This window comes from Alternaria postmessia (genome assembly GCF_024291825.1).
Source record: "Alternaria postmessia strain BMP 2775 chromosome Unknown scaffold_30, whole genome shotgun sequence".
In the NCBI taxonomy this organism is placed as follows: Eukaryota; Fungi; Ascomycota; class Dothideomycetes; order Pleosporales; family Pleosporaceae; genus Alternaria; species Alternaria postmessia.
The window spans coordinates 144,909-163,400 of NW_026260103.1; the positions used below are offsets into that span (position 1 = coordinate 144,909).

Here is an 18,492-nt window from a genome sequence, read left to right on the forward strand (position 1 = left end):
TGTGGTTGTGATGGGAGGGTGAGTACCGGTGGTAAGCTCGACGCGACAAGGGGCGCGTAATCAACGAAGCTGTAATGTGTCCGGTTGCGCGACGAGTGTCAAGATGTCAATCAATGTGGTTTCGTGCGTCGTGCGACAATGGGGGAAAGAGAAGAAGAAAAGGGGCGCGCGGTGGTTGATAAAGGCGCTGACTGCGGTCGAAACAATGGCTGCGGTCGGATTGTCCATCGAGGATCAATCGAGTGAGAGAGCTACGACCACATGCGCTAGGCTACTTTCGGCGCCCCGCAATTGACCCGCCAAACCCTGTCTGTTATTGTGTCTCAACCTTACTGTCAATCACCCTCAGCTCATGCAGCACGCGCTCAGAATAAACTTCGAAAATAAACAAGTGCTTTGTATTACAATACGATCGCTCGAAATCTATAAGACACATTCACCCACCAAGTATGATTAATAACGATACCACAATCAGGCCTTCTTAGCCTTGAAGACGCGTTTCAGCGTATTGCCCAATCCGGGACCAGAATACAAATAAAAGCCAAGTGTGAACACAGCCACATTGAACGCAGTGTAAACAATCAGGAAGCCAAAGTTCCTCCAGCGGTCGTCGTATGACATGTTCAAAGCACCAAGGTACACATCCGCGACGGCGAATTGGCAGAACTGACAGTCTTGATTTGCATCCGGGTTGTACAATGTCGCCATGCTCGCATTCGCAAACGCGCCAGCGTACTCGCCGCACGTCTGTCCCTGAGGAGGCTGGAAGACGTTGGTCTCGGCTACCGTGCATTGAACCGGAACGTCATGCACACCGGTAGACATCATGGCTGAGACGAGCCATGTAAAAGGACTGACGTAGTAGGCGAAATGCCAAAACCCGACGAGTTGCGAAAGCGGTTGGAGCACTCCGCTGAAAGCGAGAATGAACGTGTAGAAGAGAATGGTCAACATGGCGGCTGTTTCGGCATTGGGTGTGACGACGGCAAGTGCCTGCGAAAAGGTTGCGTGATAGATCTGGTAGACGCTGAACACGAGGTACATGAATGCGCCTCGCCCGTCAGATATGTCGCGCCACCAGCCCACGGGGAAGTACCAGCAGAGAAAGCATATGCTTGAAATGACAAAATTGAAGGGTATCTCCACGAGTACGTTTGCCACTACGAAGACGCTCCAGTGGTACATGTTCGAGTGCTTTTCGCGGACATCGTATATCTTCCGGAGTTCGATGAGCCGAGGCTGGACAAGAACCATCAGGATGAGACAGAGAAGCAGGATCGTGAAGACTGAGAACACTTTGTTCTGTAGGCCTTGCACGGAGTTTTGTTCTTTGTAGAAAGTAAAACCCATGAACAGCCCACCGATGACGTTGATAGCAAGCTTGCTATTAATGTAGCCCGGCGAGCGCCATTGCTGCACGAAAAGTCGCTTCTGTACGAGGAGATATTGTTGCCACCAGCTTGTCGCAAACTTGCGCATCGGAGCGCTGGAATCTTGGGCAGGATTGGAGCGGCCTAATGACTCGAAGTGCTCAATGCGTTCGGTAACAGCTCTGCGCTCGATGGATGACTGCCATACTGAAGGCCAATCGAGTGTTGCTTGTCCTGTGGCGCCTGCTCCAATTTGTTCGAGGATGTACTCGGCTGGGTTTGCGCCTTCTGGGCACCTGGGTGCACCGTAGCCAGCAAAGTAATCGAGAACCGTTTGTGAGTCTCTGCCCAGATCTCCAAAGTAGACGGTCTTTCCACCTCGTGCTAACAATAGCAGTCGGTCGAATTGTTCGATAAGAGTAGCAGAAGGCTGATGAATGGTACATAGGATTGCCTGGCCTGCATTGGCAAGATCTCGGAGCAGTTGAACGATGGACCACGCTGACTGAGAGTCAAGGCCAGATGTCGGCTCATCAACAAAGATGAGCAACGACGGCCGTGCGACAAGTTCAAGCCCTATCGTGGTACGTTTTCGCTTCTCTGCACTGAGTCCTTTTCCTGGAATGCCAATCACGGCTTCTGCGAAGTCTTCCAGACCAAGAATTGAGATGATCTTCTCGACGTAGGCATACTTTTCTTCCAAAGATACTTCTTGTGGTTGACGAAGAGACGCAGAGAAACGGAAAGCCTCGCGGACTGTCATCTCAGCCATATGGATATCTTGCTGCTGTACATAGCCAGTGCGCTGCTGGAACGAGGCATCCAAGGCAACGCCGTTGATCGTTGGATCACCAGTTACGATACCCACTCCACCAACACGTTGTCCGAGTACATTGAGTAGGGTGGTCTTGCCCGCTCCAGAAGCGCCCATAAGTGCCGTCAGTGTACCAGGCTCAACAAAACCTTCGACATCGGACAGCAATCGACGTGTAGTTCCTTTAATATCGATGTCGTAGTTGAGGTGTTTCCAAGAGAAGACATCTTTGCCGCTTTCGATACCTGGCGTACTCCCACCAGTCGCAACCTTCTCATCAGTGCCAGATGTACCAGCTGCACCGCTTTCCGTGTCATGAGGCTTTGCTGTAGCCCAAGGCGAATTCTTCCGAAAGACCATCTGGGAAGTACCATTAGACGACTTCATGAACTCGGTCGTCGCAGCATAAATAATGGTAAATGCTAGGAAGAAAGCGATCGATATGCCGAGGTTGCGCCACACATGGTCATATGAGTACCCATGCGACAAAGCGATATACTCGTCTCCGACTACGTACGGGACACCTGGTCTAGCTCCGATAACGGCACAGACTTGGTTCTGTGTGTCTACATTCTCATATCCAGGGCCAGACGGGATTAACTGCTGGCAAGGTGCTTGCCGTCCATGAAACTCGATGGCCATGAGGGCTTCGATGGTATAGTAGATGGGATTGATGTAGGAGATCCATTTAAACCAAGGATGCATCGAAGGACGGGGGATGACGTATCCTCCGTACATGGCCAGCGGGAGAATGGATAGTCCAGCCACAGCTAACGCTATGTCCACAGTCGAAGTGAATGCTGCGATAATGCGAAACCAGGCAGTCATGGTTACTGTAGTAAGGTAGGTGAAGACAACGAAGAGGAAGAATGGACCAGCTTCCTTCTTTAGATCAGCCATGAAGTAAACAATGACCGTGAACAGCATGATGTTGATGATCTTGATTGGGTATTGCGAAATCATTGTAGCCAGAGCATCGATGTACGGGTGGTACATGCTGTAGGCATGATGTTTCTCAACAATCGGTCTCTGCGAAAATTGCGCGACAATTTCAGCAAAATTGATGATGATGTTGAAGAGGACAATGAAGAAGATGATACCGCCTTTAGAAAAGAATCCGCTTGTTCCAGGATCAATCTGATAGAACATCGACCCCATGATCAACGGGATGATGAGCATCGTCGCTGTGATAGCCGTAAAATAGGCATACTCTCCTTGGATCCGTTGAACGGCTCGTTTGAAAGTCGTGGTGAACTGCATGCCAAGGTTCAGAGTGTATGGCGAGTATACGCGAGTAGCGGGGGCTCTTTCAGCAGATCGCACGCTCTTGAATCGGTTCAATTCCTGACTCTGCATAGAGTCAACTGTGTCGAGATGTTCTTCGATCGCCAGCCTCAAGTTGTGGTAATCAGCACTGGCTCTCCAACGATCCTCAAACTCTTGTGCAGTACGTGGAACTTGGTTCTCGCAACCTTCACGCACAACTCGTGCGCTTGGATCTGTTATAGAGACCAGGAACTCTGCAACAGTCTGACGAGAGGGGCAGACGAAGCCCATGGTTTCGAAGAAACCTTTCGCTGCGTGCACGTCTCCGAAGTAGATCTGGCGACCCTCATGAAGAAGCAGCACTTTGTCGTACGTGCCAGCCAGTGAATCACCTGGCTGGTACAAAGCAGATATGGATACGTTATTGGTGAGGTCGGTGGCAACACGCAGCGCTCTGGCGAAGTCTAAAGATGTTGAGCTATCAAGACCCTTTGTTGGATTGTCCCAGCAGGTCACGCAAGCTCGAGTAAGAAGCTAATTCACAGTCAGCATTGTAAGCATTATGGTGTCTGTTCCAACAAGACCTACCATTTCAGCGATTGAAACTCTACGCCTCTCGCCTCCAGATACACCTCGTACGAAGTCATTGCCCACGCGGGTCTGGGCTGTGTGTCTTAAACCGAAGATTGCCATGAGGATGTTTTTGATGCCTTCGATGTACTGCTTTCGTGAGACACCGTCCATACGCATCCGAGGTGTCTTGGTACTGGCTGCAAACTCCAAAGTTTGAGAAACCGTAAGATAGGGGAAGTGGTGGTCGATGGCGTCGTTGAAGGTCAGCATACCTGCGAATCGCTTTCGCATAGTCTCAAGATTGATACCGCTGTAGCTGATAGATCCAGACCATTTCCGGTAGCCTTCGATCTGTCCAGAGAGCATTCTCAACAATGTCGTGCAACCACTGGATGGAGGCCCAAGGACCAACATCATCTCGCCAGGAGCGAGTATTCCGTCGATATCATGGAGAATTCTTCTCTCTTGCGGCTTCTTCAATGAGTTGCGGATCATAGTGATGAGATTGGTGAAGAGGGACAGCGCGTCTTGCTGTGTAGCCCTGCCGACATCGTCGCCGTATACGGAGACATCCTTCCACGCAAGCGTCACATGTGGTGACAGAGGCCCTGCGCCATCCCGTGCTCCTCGATCGATAGCAATTGCAAGCGTCCTTTCCAGAGTCCAGTTTGGGTCGTCAACGTCAAAAGGGTCGATTTTCCGGTCTGGGTCGTGTGCAGCCGAGACACGTCGAACAAGGCGCGCGACTGCAGCAGGTGAAAGAGATTCTTCGTTTTGATCATTCTGAGGGGCAGAAGAGGTGATTGTTTCGTCATCTGTATCATCAGAGGTATTGGGTGACATGGTCAGCTCAAGGGTGATGGTACAGCGATAGCAGAATGCTCGATCTGGTCGAACGACCAGATCTATATATCAAACTCTTACTCATGGCATCCATTTCTCTCCTTACTCATCGGTAATGACGAGAGAAAGTCAACTCTGAACTTGTTTCCATGTTTTCGGAAGGAAGCTCGCATCTCGGTAGCCGCGTAAGGCTAAAGCGGGTCTATCCGAACGCTATCAATGCACCTCCTCGGCTCCGAGCTTTATGAAGACGCCATCCCTCGTTCTTTTACGCACCCGAAGTCTTCCTGCATGTTCAAAGCCTTTCTTCGAGAACTATGGATTTCGGCGGTAAACTGATGAAAACATGCGATCCATGCAAAACTCGCAAAGTTCGTTGTGGTGGTATCGGTAGGTCGCTGATTACTGATCCACCCTTTCATCCTCAGAAGTGTGACACTGATAGTTGAATAGGACATCCAGGTGCTACGAAGTGTCTCAACTGCGCTCGAAGAAACGAGGTCTGCAACTTCAGTCCTGTCCGCATACGGAAGAGACGATATGCATCAAGCTCGCAGCAAGAATCCGTCGTAGGCTCCGCAAAGAAAGTGGACCCCGAACTTAGGGACGAATCGGAGATTCACCACGATGATCATAGCTCGTTCGGAGGCATGTCAAAGTATGACGGACTCCAAGAGTTGTACGTAGACAGGCTTCTATCTGCTCCCGATCAAGACAATGCGCTCAGTGCGCAGAGTCCGAGCCTGCAAGATCTCGGTGTTTTCGGTAAGTCCGGGTCATAAACCAGTTCTTGCTTCTTTGCTGTCAGCTTACCAAAATTCAAACAGGGAGCGAGTACAGTCTGACGTTCTTCCCCGAGGCTCGACTGAAGGAGCTGGCCATCCGTCTTGGTCATGACCGCGTATCACATGCTCGGGCGAAGGTGACCAATATCATTGGAGAGCGAATGAAAACTATCGAGCGAGTACCTGCTCCTGCGCCAGACTCCGATCGTATCCGTGTGTTTGATATCGAAAAAGAATACATCGCGACTTGCATTCAAGGTAAGTTCGTAAACGTCTGGTGTTCACGTCCGTGGTTGACCGTATAGCCTATTTTGAGCATGTCGACCCGATTCATCCATTTCTCGACAGGCGGCGATTCGAAAGCATCGCTCTCAGTCCGAATCTGAGCGACAAACTCGCCAGCGACAAGTCGTGGTCCGCACTGTTTTACGCTGTTCTCGCTCTGGGCTCGCAGTACCACGATGGAGGTAGCTATGAGCCTACAAAGAGTGGAAGCTGGCGGTTTTTTGGCACGGCTCTAGCCATCTTTCCAGATCTGTTGATTAGCAGAACCACATTGAACACGGTTCAAGCACTGACAGCCATGGCAATTTTTGCCTCGAATCTTTCGTGTCTGCAAATTGAATACGCCATGGTGTCAGAAGGGGCCAAGAAGGCACAAACACTAGGGTACAACAGATCGACGGCTCCTGGTAACGATGAACGGAACCGCACATTCTATGTTCTTTATTTCCTTGAAAAGAACATGTCGTTCAATATTGGCAGATGCTCTACTATCATGGATTCGGACATCAGCAGTGCTATCCCAACTCAGCCGTTATTGTGCAGCGGCACGTCGTTTGACTGGACTCGTGCGTCTATCCGGATATCACGACTCCTTAGTCGCATATACGCATCTCTGTTCTCTGTCAGTGTACGAGGTAGACCGAAAGCCTACTACAATACGACCATCTACAACCTCAAGTCCGAGCTGGGAGCATGGGCAAAGACGATACCCATGGAGCTTCGGCCAGGGCAACCTATACGGCCGTATACCCAAACCACGCAAATGATTGATATTGGTATACGGCTCCATTATTTGTACCATGGCACCATGTTGCATCTTGATCGTACTGCTCTCCAGATGGAGGATGAGTCTGATGCTCGGTCTGATTTGGTGGACGGCATTATGCGTACAGCGCGGACGGTGCTCGAGCTCACAAAGTTTATCGATATGCAGCCTTACACACCCATTTGGTAAGTTTGAGTATCCTTGCTCGTGTGACAGTTGTTGATGATTTGCAGGGTTCTTGCCAGCGTTCCGTTGGCTGCTTATCTTGTTCTTTTCGACATGGTCATAGATAATCCGACCCATCCAAAAACCACAGCCAATTTGGCCTTGCTCGATGTTGGCTGTGGTCATTTCAGTGGCTTGGAGTACGCTTCGCAGGGAACACTCCCAGGGTCCATCGCATCGGAGTTCACACAGATAGCGCGAACTTATGTGCGGGCGCAAAACGACTCTGAGAAGAATAGCCACCCAAAATCGTCTGCCATGTATGCCGAAGGTGTGGCCCCGATTGAGGGGCCGCAGGAAACAACAGTCGCTGAGGCGCCATCAGCTTTTCCTTCATACGCGGATTTGCAGCCATTCCCTCTAGGATGGAATCTTCGGAATGACGGTGGGACAATGCTCGACGGCGAGTCGCTGGACTTGTTCGGCTCGTACTATCCGCTCTGGGATGAGGGTGCGGCGTACAACACGATGAACCTGTAATTGTATGTAAAATTAGTTGTATAAGTAGCATTGATAGACACTAAGTCAGTAGTCGCTTGAGCAGGTCAATATATTTGCTTGCGAAGAGCAAAACATGATGCATCGGTTCAAGGAGGTGAAGCGAGAGGTGAGGTGGATCGCAGGTCCATTTGAGGCATGCGAGAACGAGGGTCCGAGCTGATGCGTCATCGGCTATCGGCGGCGGGCTTTCTTTCACTAACAAAAGTCGCAGACAGTCTCTCAAGCATCAATCACGATGCCCTCATGTTCATAGCCCGGACACGCACGTGTTGGTTGCGCGCTAGACCAATTGCCCGCCTTCATCACACAGCCGCCACGATGGAGAAGCGCGACTATGCGGTATGTTTCTAGCAATGTGCGCATGGATTGGGCTGACCATCGCAGGCTGCGGTTGCGGCGCTGAACACGCTTCAGTCCAACTTCTCCATAGTCGATGCGATCCGCAAGTCGGGTCGCGGCATGAACAAGCAGGCGATACCGGAGATGATTGAATGGTGTCGCAAAGCTGGATATGAGGTGTGCGGCTCCCGAGAACCCCACCTGAGGATGGTGACTGACGACATGTCCAGCCCTCAGAATTTGACAGGCTGAAGCCTATACACATCGCCGGAACAAAGGGAAAGGGCTCAACTAGTGCCTTTATCTCATCTATCTTGTCGCAATACGCGACCTCCCGCGATGCGCAGACTCCACCCTCGAAGATCGGCCTCTACACCTCCCCACATCTGCGATTCGTACGTGAACGCATACAAATCGACAATGAGCCAATATCAGAGGAGAAGTTCGCCAAATACTTCTTCGAGGTATGGGACAAGCTGGAGGCAGCAGCGAAGACCGAAAATGCGCCCGCAGACGTGCCCACAAAGCCAGTATACTTCCGCTATCTGACCCTTATGGCGCTACATGCGTATCTGAAGGAGGGTGTGGACTCGGCTGTTATTGAGTGTGGCATTGGCGGCGAATTTGACAGCACCAACATCTTGACAAAACCCACTGTCACAGCCGTCACGAGTCTAGGGATAGATCATACCGCGATGCTCGGTTCTACACTTCCAGAGATAGCCTGGCACAAGGCAGGAATTTTCAAAGAAGGCAGTGTCGCATTTACGGCGCGTCAAAAGGACGAAGCCATGACCGTTCTGGAAGAACGGGCGGCAGAGAAGGGCACGAAGCTACACACCATCGACATACATCCGGCTCTAGCCAACAACGAGATCAAGCTTGGGCTAGGTGCAGCGTTCCAGAAAATCAATGCGTCCGTGGCAATAGCTGCTGCTGCTGCACACCTGCGAGCACTGGGCCACACTTCGGTGCCCGACCCCACCGTCGTTCCCCATATCGAACTCCCTTCCGAATTCATTCGCGGCCTAGAGCAAGTGCGATGGGCTGGCAGATGCGAGATAAGACGCGAGACCAACGTTGCATGGCACATCGACGGAGGGCACACAATGGAAAGCATCGAGGTTACTGGAAAGTGGTTCGCGGAGCAGATCAAAATGGCTACATCCACCGCTACCTCGCGATCCAAGGTTCCTCGAATCCTGATCTTCAACCAACAAACCCGAGACGCAAATGCACTTGCCAAAGCTCTATACACAGCTCTGCAGAGCGGTATCACGTCTGGATCGCAGTCTCCTTTCACACATGTCATCTTTACGACCAATCAAACCTTCAGCGAAGGGTACAAGCCTGATCTCGTGTCGATGAACACCAACCAGCAGGACGTAGATACATTGGCAGTGCAGAAGGCGCTCGCGAACACGTGGTCTGATATTGACAGCACTGCAGAAGTGCATGTGCTACGTACAATCGAAGAGGCAGTCGGAACCGCACGAAAGGTGGCGCAAGACTATGCCAAGCAGGCGGGGGCCGATGCTGAAGTTATGGTGTTGGTAACTGGAAGCTTGCACCTGGTTGGCGGTGCGCTTGAAGTATTGGAAACAGCCAAGGCGCAGTGAAAAGTGATACCCATAGACACCAATGATACGAGAACGCGCTTCAACATGCGCTAAGAAATGTTCGGAAGCGACCGTGTGGGCTACCCGTCACATGTCCATTGGAGCAACTAATGCAACGTTAAAACAATCGTGGCTGTCCTGCAGGTCGCGTGCTCACATGCCAACCAAAGAAAATGTTCTTTTTCAGAACTACTCGTCACATAATAGCGTCTATTCTAAGATGCTGCTGACTCGTGGCGCTCATCAATAGGTCTGAGTCAATCGATGCCCAGAATCGCATGTTGTAGTCAGCAGTCGGAGTACCACATGGTCCAGACTAGCTATTGGTGCCATTACCCCAGAAATTTCCGCATCGGTAAAGTTTGCACGTCTTGGTGCTCATGGCTCTACGGGAGACATCGGGTTCGATCTTCTTGAGAGTCTCCACCGGCCGCGCATCGTTACGTGCTGGGCAAGCCGAACACCCGATTCCAGTAATTGAGGTGGTGATGAGAGCGAGTATGGCTTTTTGTATAATTTTGAAACACGGAGTTTGACTGGAGTAATGGCGGCTGTATTACAGACCCATCAAAAGATCCAGCACCCGTTCGGCCGTCTACGCGTGGCGGAACTGGAGATCGGAATGTCTTGGCACTTGGCCCCAGCATGTGATTGGGCAATAACACTCGCGGAAGAGCCGCTAACCGACCATAGTGACCACTACTAGTTCCTTCAGATGTCATATCTCCCGACTATTCCCACCGTTATTGATCGATCTCCACGTCATCCTCCAAACGTATCAACCCATCGTTCGCGCTCTACCGACTAGATTGCTGTCACTACTACAAAACGCACCTTCCATCGTCTCCCTGTCTAGAAAGGAGGGCTTGGCTACCGAGGTCCCAAGATGAACTGCCCTTCCAAAACCGATGAGGACGTCCTTTGGCATCCAGAATGGAACCAGAGTCCGCCACGCTTCGCTGCTGATCTGACGACTTGTGAAGACCTAAACGGCATCGCGAATGCAAGGGAATTAGGAGAAGCAGACCGGTTGCGCAGCGGCACACAGAGTCTCCGGCGCTGTGGAATCGATGATTCTAATGTTCAAGAGATGGAGAAGAGACCGCCGAACACTACGGGCGAGGGTGTCAAAGGGTCCCTAAACGGTATGTTGCAGTTTTCCGATAACTCGGAAATGAAGGTTGCGATGCTGACTCGTCTAAAGGACCTTGCACCCGAACAACCAGACATGTGAGCGAGTACCAAGGTGGCCTCACCGCCACTATCATCAGCTGGTCAAAGTGGCTAGTATCAGTACTGTGTACTTCAATTTTGATTTCCTGGGCTAGCGGCAATCTGTCTGCTCCCAGGTTTTTCTTGCCCAAAGGTAAGATGGAACAACTCGTTTTGCGTCAAAGCGTCACTACTAATAACGAATTTCAGATCAATCATTCCAACGTCTTCCCAGGCGAAGTACCTGCGAAGATGGCAAAGCGCAGCCCAACTACGATCTGGGTCTGCATGTCGCTGGTCTCTTCATTATTCTCTTCGTATCCGGCACTGGATGTGCCTTCCCAATGCTCGTACTCAAATTCCCGCGGCTGCGCATTCCACCTGCCTTCCTTTTCGGCGCAAAGCATTTCGGTACTGGTGTCCTAGTCGCGACCGCATTTGTCCATTTACTTCCCACCGCTTTTGGTTCACTAAATGACCCATGTCTGTCAAGTTTCTGGACAACTGACTACCAGGCTATGCCGGGCGCTATCATGCTAGCTAGTGTGTTTTTCGTCACATTGATTGAAATGATCTTTTCTCCGGCCCAGCATGTCTGCGGTGGTAACGAGGGCGCGGAGGCTGTGTCTCGCCGAAAGGAAGAGCCAAAGCACGAGACTACTGAATCACCGGCTCCACCACAACCAGCAATGCAGAGGACGTACTCCGAATCTAGCATGCGAGTCCGAGATCTAGGTGTCTTGCGTGGAAGAGTTGGGAGCATCAGTAGGACACTCTCCCGCTACCGCGAAGACGGCCAAAGACTTGACGCGATTGAATCTGTTGGTGGGTCTGCAGCGGAGATTCCAGGCGCTCATAGCAAGGAAGACAATGATGAGTATGCTATCGAACAGGATCAAGAAACTGGAGACCACAACCATGTGCTCACACCCGAGCAAATCCACAAGAAAGCCATTATGCAAGTTTTTCTCTTGGAAATGGGTATCCTGTTCCACAGCATCTTCATCGGAATGTCGCTTGCCGTTTCCGTTGGTAACGACTTCACCGTGTTGCTCATTGCCATTGTCTTCCATCAAACTTTCGAAGGCCTCGCCCTCGGTGTACGTATCGCGGACATCAACTGGAAGCCCTGCGCTGCACAGCCCTGGCTCATGGCTCTCGCATACGGTTGCACTACACCAGGCGGCATGGCAATCGGCATAGCAACTCACACCCTGTACTCTCCCGACTCTGAAGTTGGTCTTCTCGTCGTCGGCATCATGAATGCTATTTCCGCGGGTTTCCTCGTCTACGCAAGTCTTGTGGAACTCATGTCGGAGGATTTCTTGAGCGATGAGAGTTGGAAGGTGCTCAGGGGAAAGCGCAGGGTGTATGCGTGTTTGCTTGTGTTCTTGGGAGCCTTCCTCATGAGTTTGGTGGGGGCTTGGGCGTAGAGAGGTGGATGTAGAAGACGCGATGGTAGGGGCAGCATTGAAATCGGATGAAGACCCGTTGGGAAGAAGGGGGGTAGAAGATGGAGGTGGAAAAGAGATACCGGATGGAGGAGAGGGAAGACAAGGAACCTGGAGGACGAAACGAACAAAATGTAGATGGACCTGAGGCGGATACACCCTTTTAACTATCGTTACACTCATTATAGGGTCGTGTTTGCAATAATTGGTCGCAGGATGAGAGAAATTATGTATGTTCAGAACCTCTGACTATATATACAAGAAACAGAGTCGATCGCTACTGGCCACTACAGCACAACCACTGGTAGCCATCACAGTGAGCAATAATCTTTCGTTCAGACATCAACGATGCAGTGTAGTCTCCACTACCTCATCACACACTCCGCCATGAGATGGCACATTGGGAATTCCGCCTCGCCCTTCCCTTGCGTAAGCACACTCCCTCTGGGCGCCTCCGCATCCAGCGTCCTGCTCATAACCAGCAGCCCCTTGGTCCACTCGCTCCAACTAACCACACCATCTTGCACCCTGATTAATGCCTTCTCCTTCGAGTCCCCGGGGGAAGGAACGGCAAGAAACCTTGGGTGAGGATGCGTTGGCAGATGATACTCATGTGCCGTCATCCTTACTTCCCTCACAAATTTCTTAAACTCATGATCCCCGCTGCCGTTGTTGAAGAGAAACGTGTTCAATCCAAACTTGTGCTCAGCAAGCGCATTTTGGATTGCGAACGAATGTTCCATGCATAGACCCACGCTCACAGCCCCCCGTTTCCTCTTCACCTCGGCATCCATGAGCTGCGTCAGACACACCACCATATCAAGCGGTATCTGACCCGCGACCCTCTTTCCTTTTTTACTCTTGAGCGCCCCATCAACTGGTTCCCATAGTATTTGGATATCGTACTTTGCCACCTTTTTCAGCCATGGGAAAGATTTGGCCAGTTTGTTCAGATGTGTTGAGATTTTCTTGTTCCAATCCACTTGCACAAAGTTGTTGACACGTCCGTGGAAATGTACTCCAATTTGAAGGGTAATCGCGTTGCTGAGGAGATGCGAAGAGTATTCTAGACTTTCGGGGAAAGTGGCCCGTGGGAGTGAGAGCAGGGAGGTTGAGCCGTGGTGTGTGGGGATAAGGTTGATGGTGGTATGTTTGCAGGTGAACGTTTTCAGTCCCAAGGGGAGGTGTGAGTTTAGAGATATTGAGTTAGAAGGGGAAATGGAAAGGTAGGAGTAGATTTCGTTGCGAAGTTCAGGTGGGAGGTTGGGGAAGAGAGGAGTTGCCAAGGGCATGCTGGAAGCCATATCTAATCGGTTTCGGTGAGGCTTGGGGCGTTGCAGGCGGATACGTGGATTTCCAAATGCTTGATAGGATGGGCCGATAGTCGCGTTGCTGACTTCAAATTGCTGGTATCGAGTCCGGCAGAGTGAGATATAGATGCGAGACGCGGAATAGGTCGTGATACCACCGACGGACCAATCTTCAAGCAGAAGTTGGGTGACCACAGCCGAGCCTATTGGCTTGAAGATACAATAGTAATTGTCCGAGTGAACGCGAGATCACGTGACAGCGTAGCCTGTTGCCCCAGGTGAAAGCAATGACCAGGAACGCTCATACCATGTCAGCTTTGCTTCTGCCATGCTTCAAGGAACTCTATACCTTTGACAAAAACTATTGCTATTGGTACTTGGAAGAAAGTAAAAATTTGGACAAGCACAATTTTTCCGTCCGAAGTGGTGCTATTCGGCAGCGGCTCGGCACTTTGCGCTTTTAGGTAGCGGCGACGATGGTGGATCGGGTACTAATATATGTATGCGGGTCTCTCGTTATGGGTTCATCTTCTCGTTTTAGCTCTTTGTGTCTAGGATGGTCCGCGGACGTTGTTCGACCCTTTGATGGCGTTTTCTGAGGAGGGTAGACAGAGAAGACTGCTGTGGACAAGACATACATTTTGAGTTTGACCTGACGCGCAGGTTTGAAGATGGGCTTATACCATGGTATGTATGCCAAATAGATAGGACGTTCCACGGTCAACTGTGGTTGAGTTTTGACAATAGTGTTGCTCAACCATTATGGTGCAGAGTTTGCAAGCAAAGTAAGACTACATGCTGTTGGGTAAGATGTTGGTGGTATGTAAATATTACTGCAATTAGAATGTGAGCATCGATCACAGTAGGTGCAGAAGCGTCGTTGTTATACCTCTGCTTGAGTCATCGAGTATTGATGAGTCTCCTGGTTAAAGATGGCTGCGCCACCCGTCTGACAGCCCCCGTCTGTGCGTATGCTCATCACCAATCACAGCATACTTGGTCAGGATGTGTGTATAGACAGCTACGGCCATGACTTGGAGCCAGTATAGGTATCGCATTTTACTACATGCAACATATAGAGTTATCGTTAAGCGCCCAAAACTCCTGCCCAAATGAACGCCGGCCCAAGCTTTTGATGCATCGTATACATGTCACTCAGGCCTATATGGCCTCAGCAGCAGCCTTAGCCTTCTCGACCTTTGCACGCTTCCTGCGCAGGCTCTCGGATTCATTAGCACGCTTGTCTTCACCGTATTCGATACGCTTGAGGAGCTTGCGCTTCTTGTTGGACAACATCATCTTCTGCCTCTCACGCTCCTCCTCTTCCGCGCGCTTCTTCTTCTCGGCCTTCTTGCGGATGGCGGCGTTCTCCTCTTTCCTCGTCGGCTTCTTGACCTCGAGCTTCTTGCCAAGGGCTTCAGCTTCCAGTTCACGCTGATGCTGGAGACGAGCAGCTTCTCCTTCTGAGATGTCTGATTCAGCGTCAGAGTCGAGGCCGTCAAACTCTTCACCTTCATCAGCCTCATCAGATTCTTCGCTGTCATCTTCCGAGTCGTCAGCGACATCCATGCCTTCGCCAACTTCGACTGAGCCCTCGCGGTCAACAATGGCATCCATGTCCTCATCTCCGTCAACGTCGAAGGCTTCCTCGTCCTCGTCACCCTCGTCTTCAAACGCCTCGGCCTCACCCTCTGGTTGCTGCGCAGCGAGGGGAAGGTTGGGGTCGTATTCGCCCTTCTTGGGCTTGACCCAAGGGCTAAGATGCGGCGGCAGGTCTGCGCCAGGGGAGTAGTGGTCTGGTCGCAATAGCTTGCCCTGGTTGATACTGTCCCAAACCCATTGTGGCTGAACGTAGGTGCGTCCAGGCATCATGGAGTAAGGCCATTGAACCTTGGGAGCAGCAGCATCCTCGTCATCTCCGTTAGGCGCGCCGTTGGATAGAGCGGGTCGGTCGACAATCTGGTGTGTGATGTTCGGGTCCGACTCGTTCGTTGTGAAAGCACCGTCGCCGAGAGTTCCATCCCAACCAACTCTCTTGCAGCCAAATGCCTTCAATATAAACTCGAGCGATGCTCTGGGTGTCTCTCGCGATAGGTAGAAGGTGAAGGGCGCGAAGAGGGAAGCAATCTCAGCGCTGCTTGCTTGCGGCTGGGGTAGGATGTCGGCATCGGGCGCAGTCGGCTCGAACTTGTCAATCTCGTCGTTGGCCTCCTCCTCATCGTCCTCAGTAGCAACCTTGGCTACAGCTGTGGTGCTCTCCTCCTCATCAACATCAGACATAGCTCCAATCCTGTCCGCTATCGCCTGTGCCTCGGGGTTGATCTCGGCATCCTCATCGTGTCCATTGGTCGCGCCGTTGGCAGTAGCCTTGCCCTCGAGCTGGAATGCAGCGAGCTCACCACCTTGTTCGTCGCTCTTTGCGTTGAACTTGGGTGGGTATACCAAGCCGACTGATGTGTAGAGGCGGTAGTTGACAAAGCCGAGAAGAGTGGTGTAGAACTCGACAAAGGTGCCCATGATCCTGAAATCGATGTCGCCACCGGTTCGCTGGACGAACCTGTATGGTACGAGCCAAAGGATGTCCTGACCTTGGATTGTCGCCTGGTAGTAGATACCCTTGATAGAGAGGAAGGACTTGCGGAGGGCGTGGGAGGTGATTACGTAGTGCTCGAACTCGCGGGTCAATCGCTGGCAAAGGGCAATGGTCTTCGCAGGGACGTGGTCGCTCGAGGGGAGGTTGGCGAAGAGGAAGAGCATAGAGAGAGCATCGTCGAGGTCACGCAGGGCGTCGACAAAGGTAGGGTAGCGCTCCTTGATGATGTGGTCGAGCTTGACCTTGGGCATGAGGTTCTTCTCGAGGCGCGATGCATCTCCCGACTCGCCGCGACCGAGGGCGCGACCAATCTTCTTTGCGACAGCCTTGTGCTCGCGGAACTTTGCCAGCAGCGGCTCGTGGAGGAGATACTGGATGTCCTTGGTGTAGTAGAAGGTGGTGGCAGCGGTAGAGCCTCGCGAGACCTTCTTCTTATTGCGCGGCTCACGGGGGTAGATTCCCTTGAAGATACATAGTCGTCTGAAGTCCGGGAGCGAGATCTGAAGCTTCTTCACGGCGCGCGTACGAGTGATGTAGTTCTTGGCCGCACCAGAGGTGCCTATGGATTGGTTAGCGAAAAAGACGTCTCGATCAGTTGTAGGCGTGCATACCCTTCTTTTTTGAGCGACCGGCCATTGTGTTGTCTGTATAGAATCGCGATTCTGTCGATGCAGATGGTCGAACTTTTGGCGGGCGCAAAAAAGTTCGAGATGCGGCCAACTAGCGGACATGGACCCGGCATTAGCGCGCGACCAGGGTCCACCAACATGCATCTTGCCAGAACACCAGCGCCGAGGTGAAGACCCGCCATGGAGCCAATGATTGCGTAGGAGAGAGTTACCATGGCCGTCAAGCAGCAGAACAACACGCAGCAGAAGCTGCTGCTCTTCGGAGCCGCCGCAGCTGTGCGCTTGCTCCTCTTCACTGTCTTTCCCGCACTACCAGACCTCCTCGCCGGACGTGTCGAGGTGTCAACACCAGTGACGAGCTTCAAGAGATGTATGTATCCGACATGGAGTGTGCATACTATCACTGACACGTGATAGTGCAAGAGGGCGTCTTCCTCTACACCCATAATGTCTCTCCCTACGATGGCGGCGTATACCACCAGGCACCCCTCCTGCTGCCTCTCTTCTCCCTCTTCCCGAGCCCGGCACAGGCCCCTCTGGCCACCAACATCTTCTATACTATCGTCGACCTACTGAGCGCGAATGCACTGGCTCAGGTGGCAGAGAGCGGCTTCGCATCTGTCACGCGACTGTTCGCCTCGCCGCGGAAGGACTTGAAATGGAGCAGTACGGCTGTCGCAGCAGGGTACGACTACTACACTCCTCTACAGAACATATGCTAACACCTCGAAGCTTCCTCTTCAACCCCTTTACCGTCCTGACATGCATCGCACGCTCTACCTCGGCCCTGACGAACCTCTTCATCCTTACGGCCATGGCCAAGGCCTCTCAAGGCGCCAGCTTCACCTTCATTCTATCCACGGCTTTCGCTTCGTACTTCTCTATGCACCCGATACTCCTCTTCCCTCCGCTGATGGTCCTCCTTTATGATGCAAAGACACTAAAGTCCAAGACTGCGCCAAATGTCACATCCTTCATCACAACCCATACTGTTGGCTTTGCAGGCGCAATAGGCGCCCTGCTCACAGGCTCCGCATTGTTAATGGATTCATGGGACTTCCTGTCGGCGACATACGGTGTGCGTCTTCTCCTGCCGGACCTCACACCCAACGTGGGACTCTGGTGGTATTTCTTCATTGAGATGTTCGATTCCTTCCGCGAATTCTTCCTTGGCGTCTTCTGGCTCCACGCGGCGTCGTATATGCCTGGCCTGACGATCCGACTTCACAAGCAGCCATTGTTCGTGGCATGCTGCTTGACCGGCGTTTTTGCCATCTTCACTCCATACCCGAGCATAGCGGATGGTGCGCTCTACCTTTCTTTGGTGCCCATGTTCCGCCATCTGTTTCCTCGTGAGTATTTGCCTTTCCCGTGAGACTGCGACAAAACTAACTATGTCACAGTCATGCGTTATACCTTTTTGGCATCAGCGAGCATCCTATATACGTCATTCTTGGGCCCCGCCTTCTACCACCTGTGGATCTATGCTGGATCGGGTAACGCCAATTTCTTCTACGCTATTACACTCGTCTGGAGTTTAGGATTATCCATCATCTTGGGAGACTCGCTATATGCGGCACTGAGGGACGAGCTGGATGTGGAAAGACCCGAGTTACAGGGTAAGGAAGTGCGCAGGATTTAGCACGGTGGTGTGCTGGCGTCTCCAATTGCCCTCAAGAATATACTATACGAATTGCACAAATCTTCAAGCCAGACTCACTTGCGCGCTATGCTGTCCTACAGTGTCCTATTAGAGCTTTAAAGACAAGGTGAAGGCGTCTTTTCTCTCCTCTTTTAGGTTGCCTAGCCACTCTCACCACGCGCTCAAATCTCACCAAACTGCCATCTTCACCGCTGATTTTAAGGGTCTTTCTACTTCTGTAGGAAAGCATATAAACAACGTATCCCCGC

At 51.7% G+C, this 18,492-nt stretch overlaps 7 protein-coding genes across 7 annotated transcripts; 4 read left to right on the forward strand and 3 right to left on the reverse strand.

Moving 5' to 3' along the window:
• Window positions 1-471: 471 nt before the first annotated feature.
• J4E82_005603 (uncharacterized protein) lies at window positions 472-4,866 on the reverse strand (the record flags this gene model as incomplete). The annotated part of the gene is made up of 2 exons (XM_051731865.1): window positions 472-3,984; window positions 4,039-4,866. The coding sequence occupies 2 exons, from the start codon at window positions 4,864-4,866 to the stop codon at window positions 472-474; spliced, it is 4,341 nt and encodes a 1,446-aa protein (XP_051588355.1).
• Window positions 4,867-5,183: 317 nt separating this feature from the next.
• Window positions 5,184-7,407, forward strand: J4E82_005604 (uncharacterized protein; the record flags this gene model as incomplete). The annotated part of the gene is made up of 5 exons (XM_051731866.1): window positions 5,184-5,256; window positions 5,320-5,631; window positions 5,694-5,909; window positions 5,957-6,887; window positions 6,936-7,407. The coding sequence occupies 5 exons, from the start codon at window positions 5,184-5,186 to the stop codon at window positions 7,405-7,407; spliced, it is 2,004 nt and encodes a 667-aa protein (XP_051588356.1).
• A 339-nt stretch (window positions 7,408-7,746) lies between these two features.
• Window positions 7,747-9,386, forward strand: J4E82_005605 (uncharacterized protein; the record flags this gene model as incomplete). The annotated part of the gene is made up of 3 exons (XM_051731867.1): window positions 7,747-7,767; window positions 7,813-7,944; window positions 7,998-9,386. The coding sequence occupies 3 exons, from the start codon at window positions 7,747-7,749 to the stop codon at window positions 9,384-9,386; spliced, it is 1,542 nt and encodes a 513-aa protein (XP_051588357.1).
• Window positions 9,387-10,272: 886 nt separating this feature from the next.
• Window positions 10,273-12,031, forward strand: J4E82_005606 (uncharacterized protein; the record flags this gene model as incomplete). The annotated part of the gene is made up of 2 exons (XM_051731868.1): window positions 10,273-10,616; window positions 10,834-12,031. The coding sequence occupies 2 exons, from the start codon at window positions 10,273-10,275 to the stop codon at window positions 12,029-12,031; spliced, it is 1,542 nt and encodes a 513-aa protein (XP_051588358.1).
• Window positions 12,032-12,414: 383 nt separating this feature from the next.
• J4E82_005607 (uncharacterized protein) lies at window positions 12,415-13,353 on the reverse strand (the record flags this gene model as incomplete). The annotated part of the gene is made up of 1 exon (XM_051731869.1): window positions 12,415-13,353. One exon carries the CDS (start codon window positions 13,351-13,353, stop codon window positions 12,415-12,417), a length of 939 nt encoding a protein of 312 aa, XP_051588359.1.
• Window positions 13,354-14,520: 1,167 nt separating this feature from the next.
• Window positions 14,521-16,588, reverse strand: NOP7 (mRNA-binding ribosome synthesis protein nop7; the record flags this gene model as incomplete). Its single annotated transcript, XM_051731870.1, has 2 exons — window positions 14,521-16,511; window positions 16,564-16,588. The coding sequence occupies 2 exons, from the start codon at window positions 16,586-16,588 to the stop codon at window positions 14,521-14,523; spliced, it is 2,016 nt and encodes a 671-aa protein (XP_051588360.1).
• A 206-nt stretch (window positions 16,589-16,794) lies between these two features.
• J4E82_005609 (uncharacterized protein) lies at window positions 16,795-18,223 on the forward strand (the record flags this gene model as incomplete). The annotated part of the gene is made up of 4 exons (XM_051731871.1): window positions 16,795-16,951; window positions 16,999-17,266; window positions 17,314-17,933; window positions 17,985-18,223. The coding sequence occupies 4 exons, from the start codon at window positions 16,795-16,797 to the stop codon at window positions 18,221-18,223; spliced, it is 1,284 nt and encodes a 427-aa protein (XP_051588361.1).
• Between the last annotated feature and the right edge of the window lie 269 nt (window positions 18,224-18,492).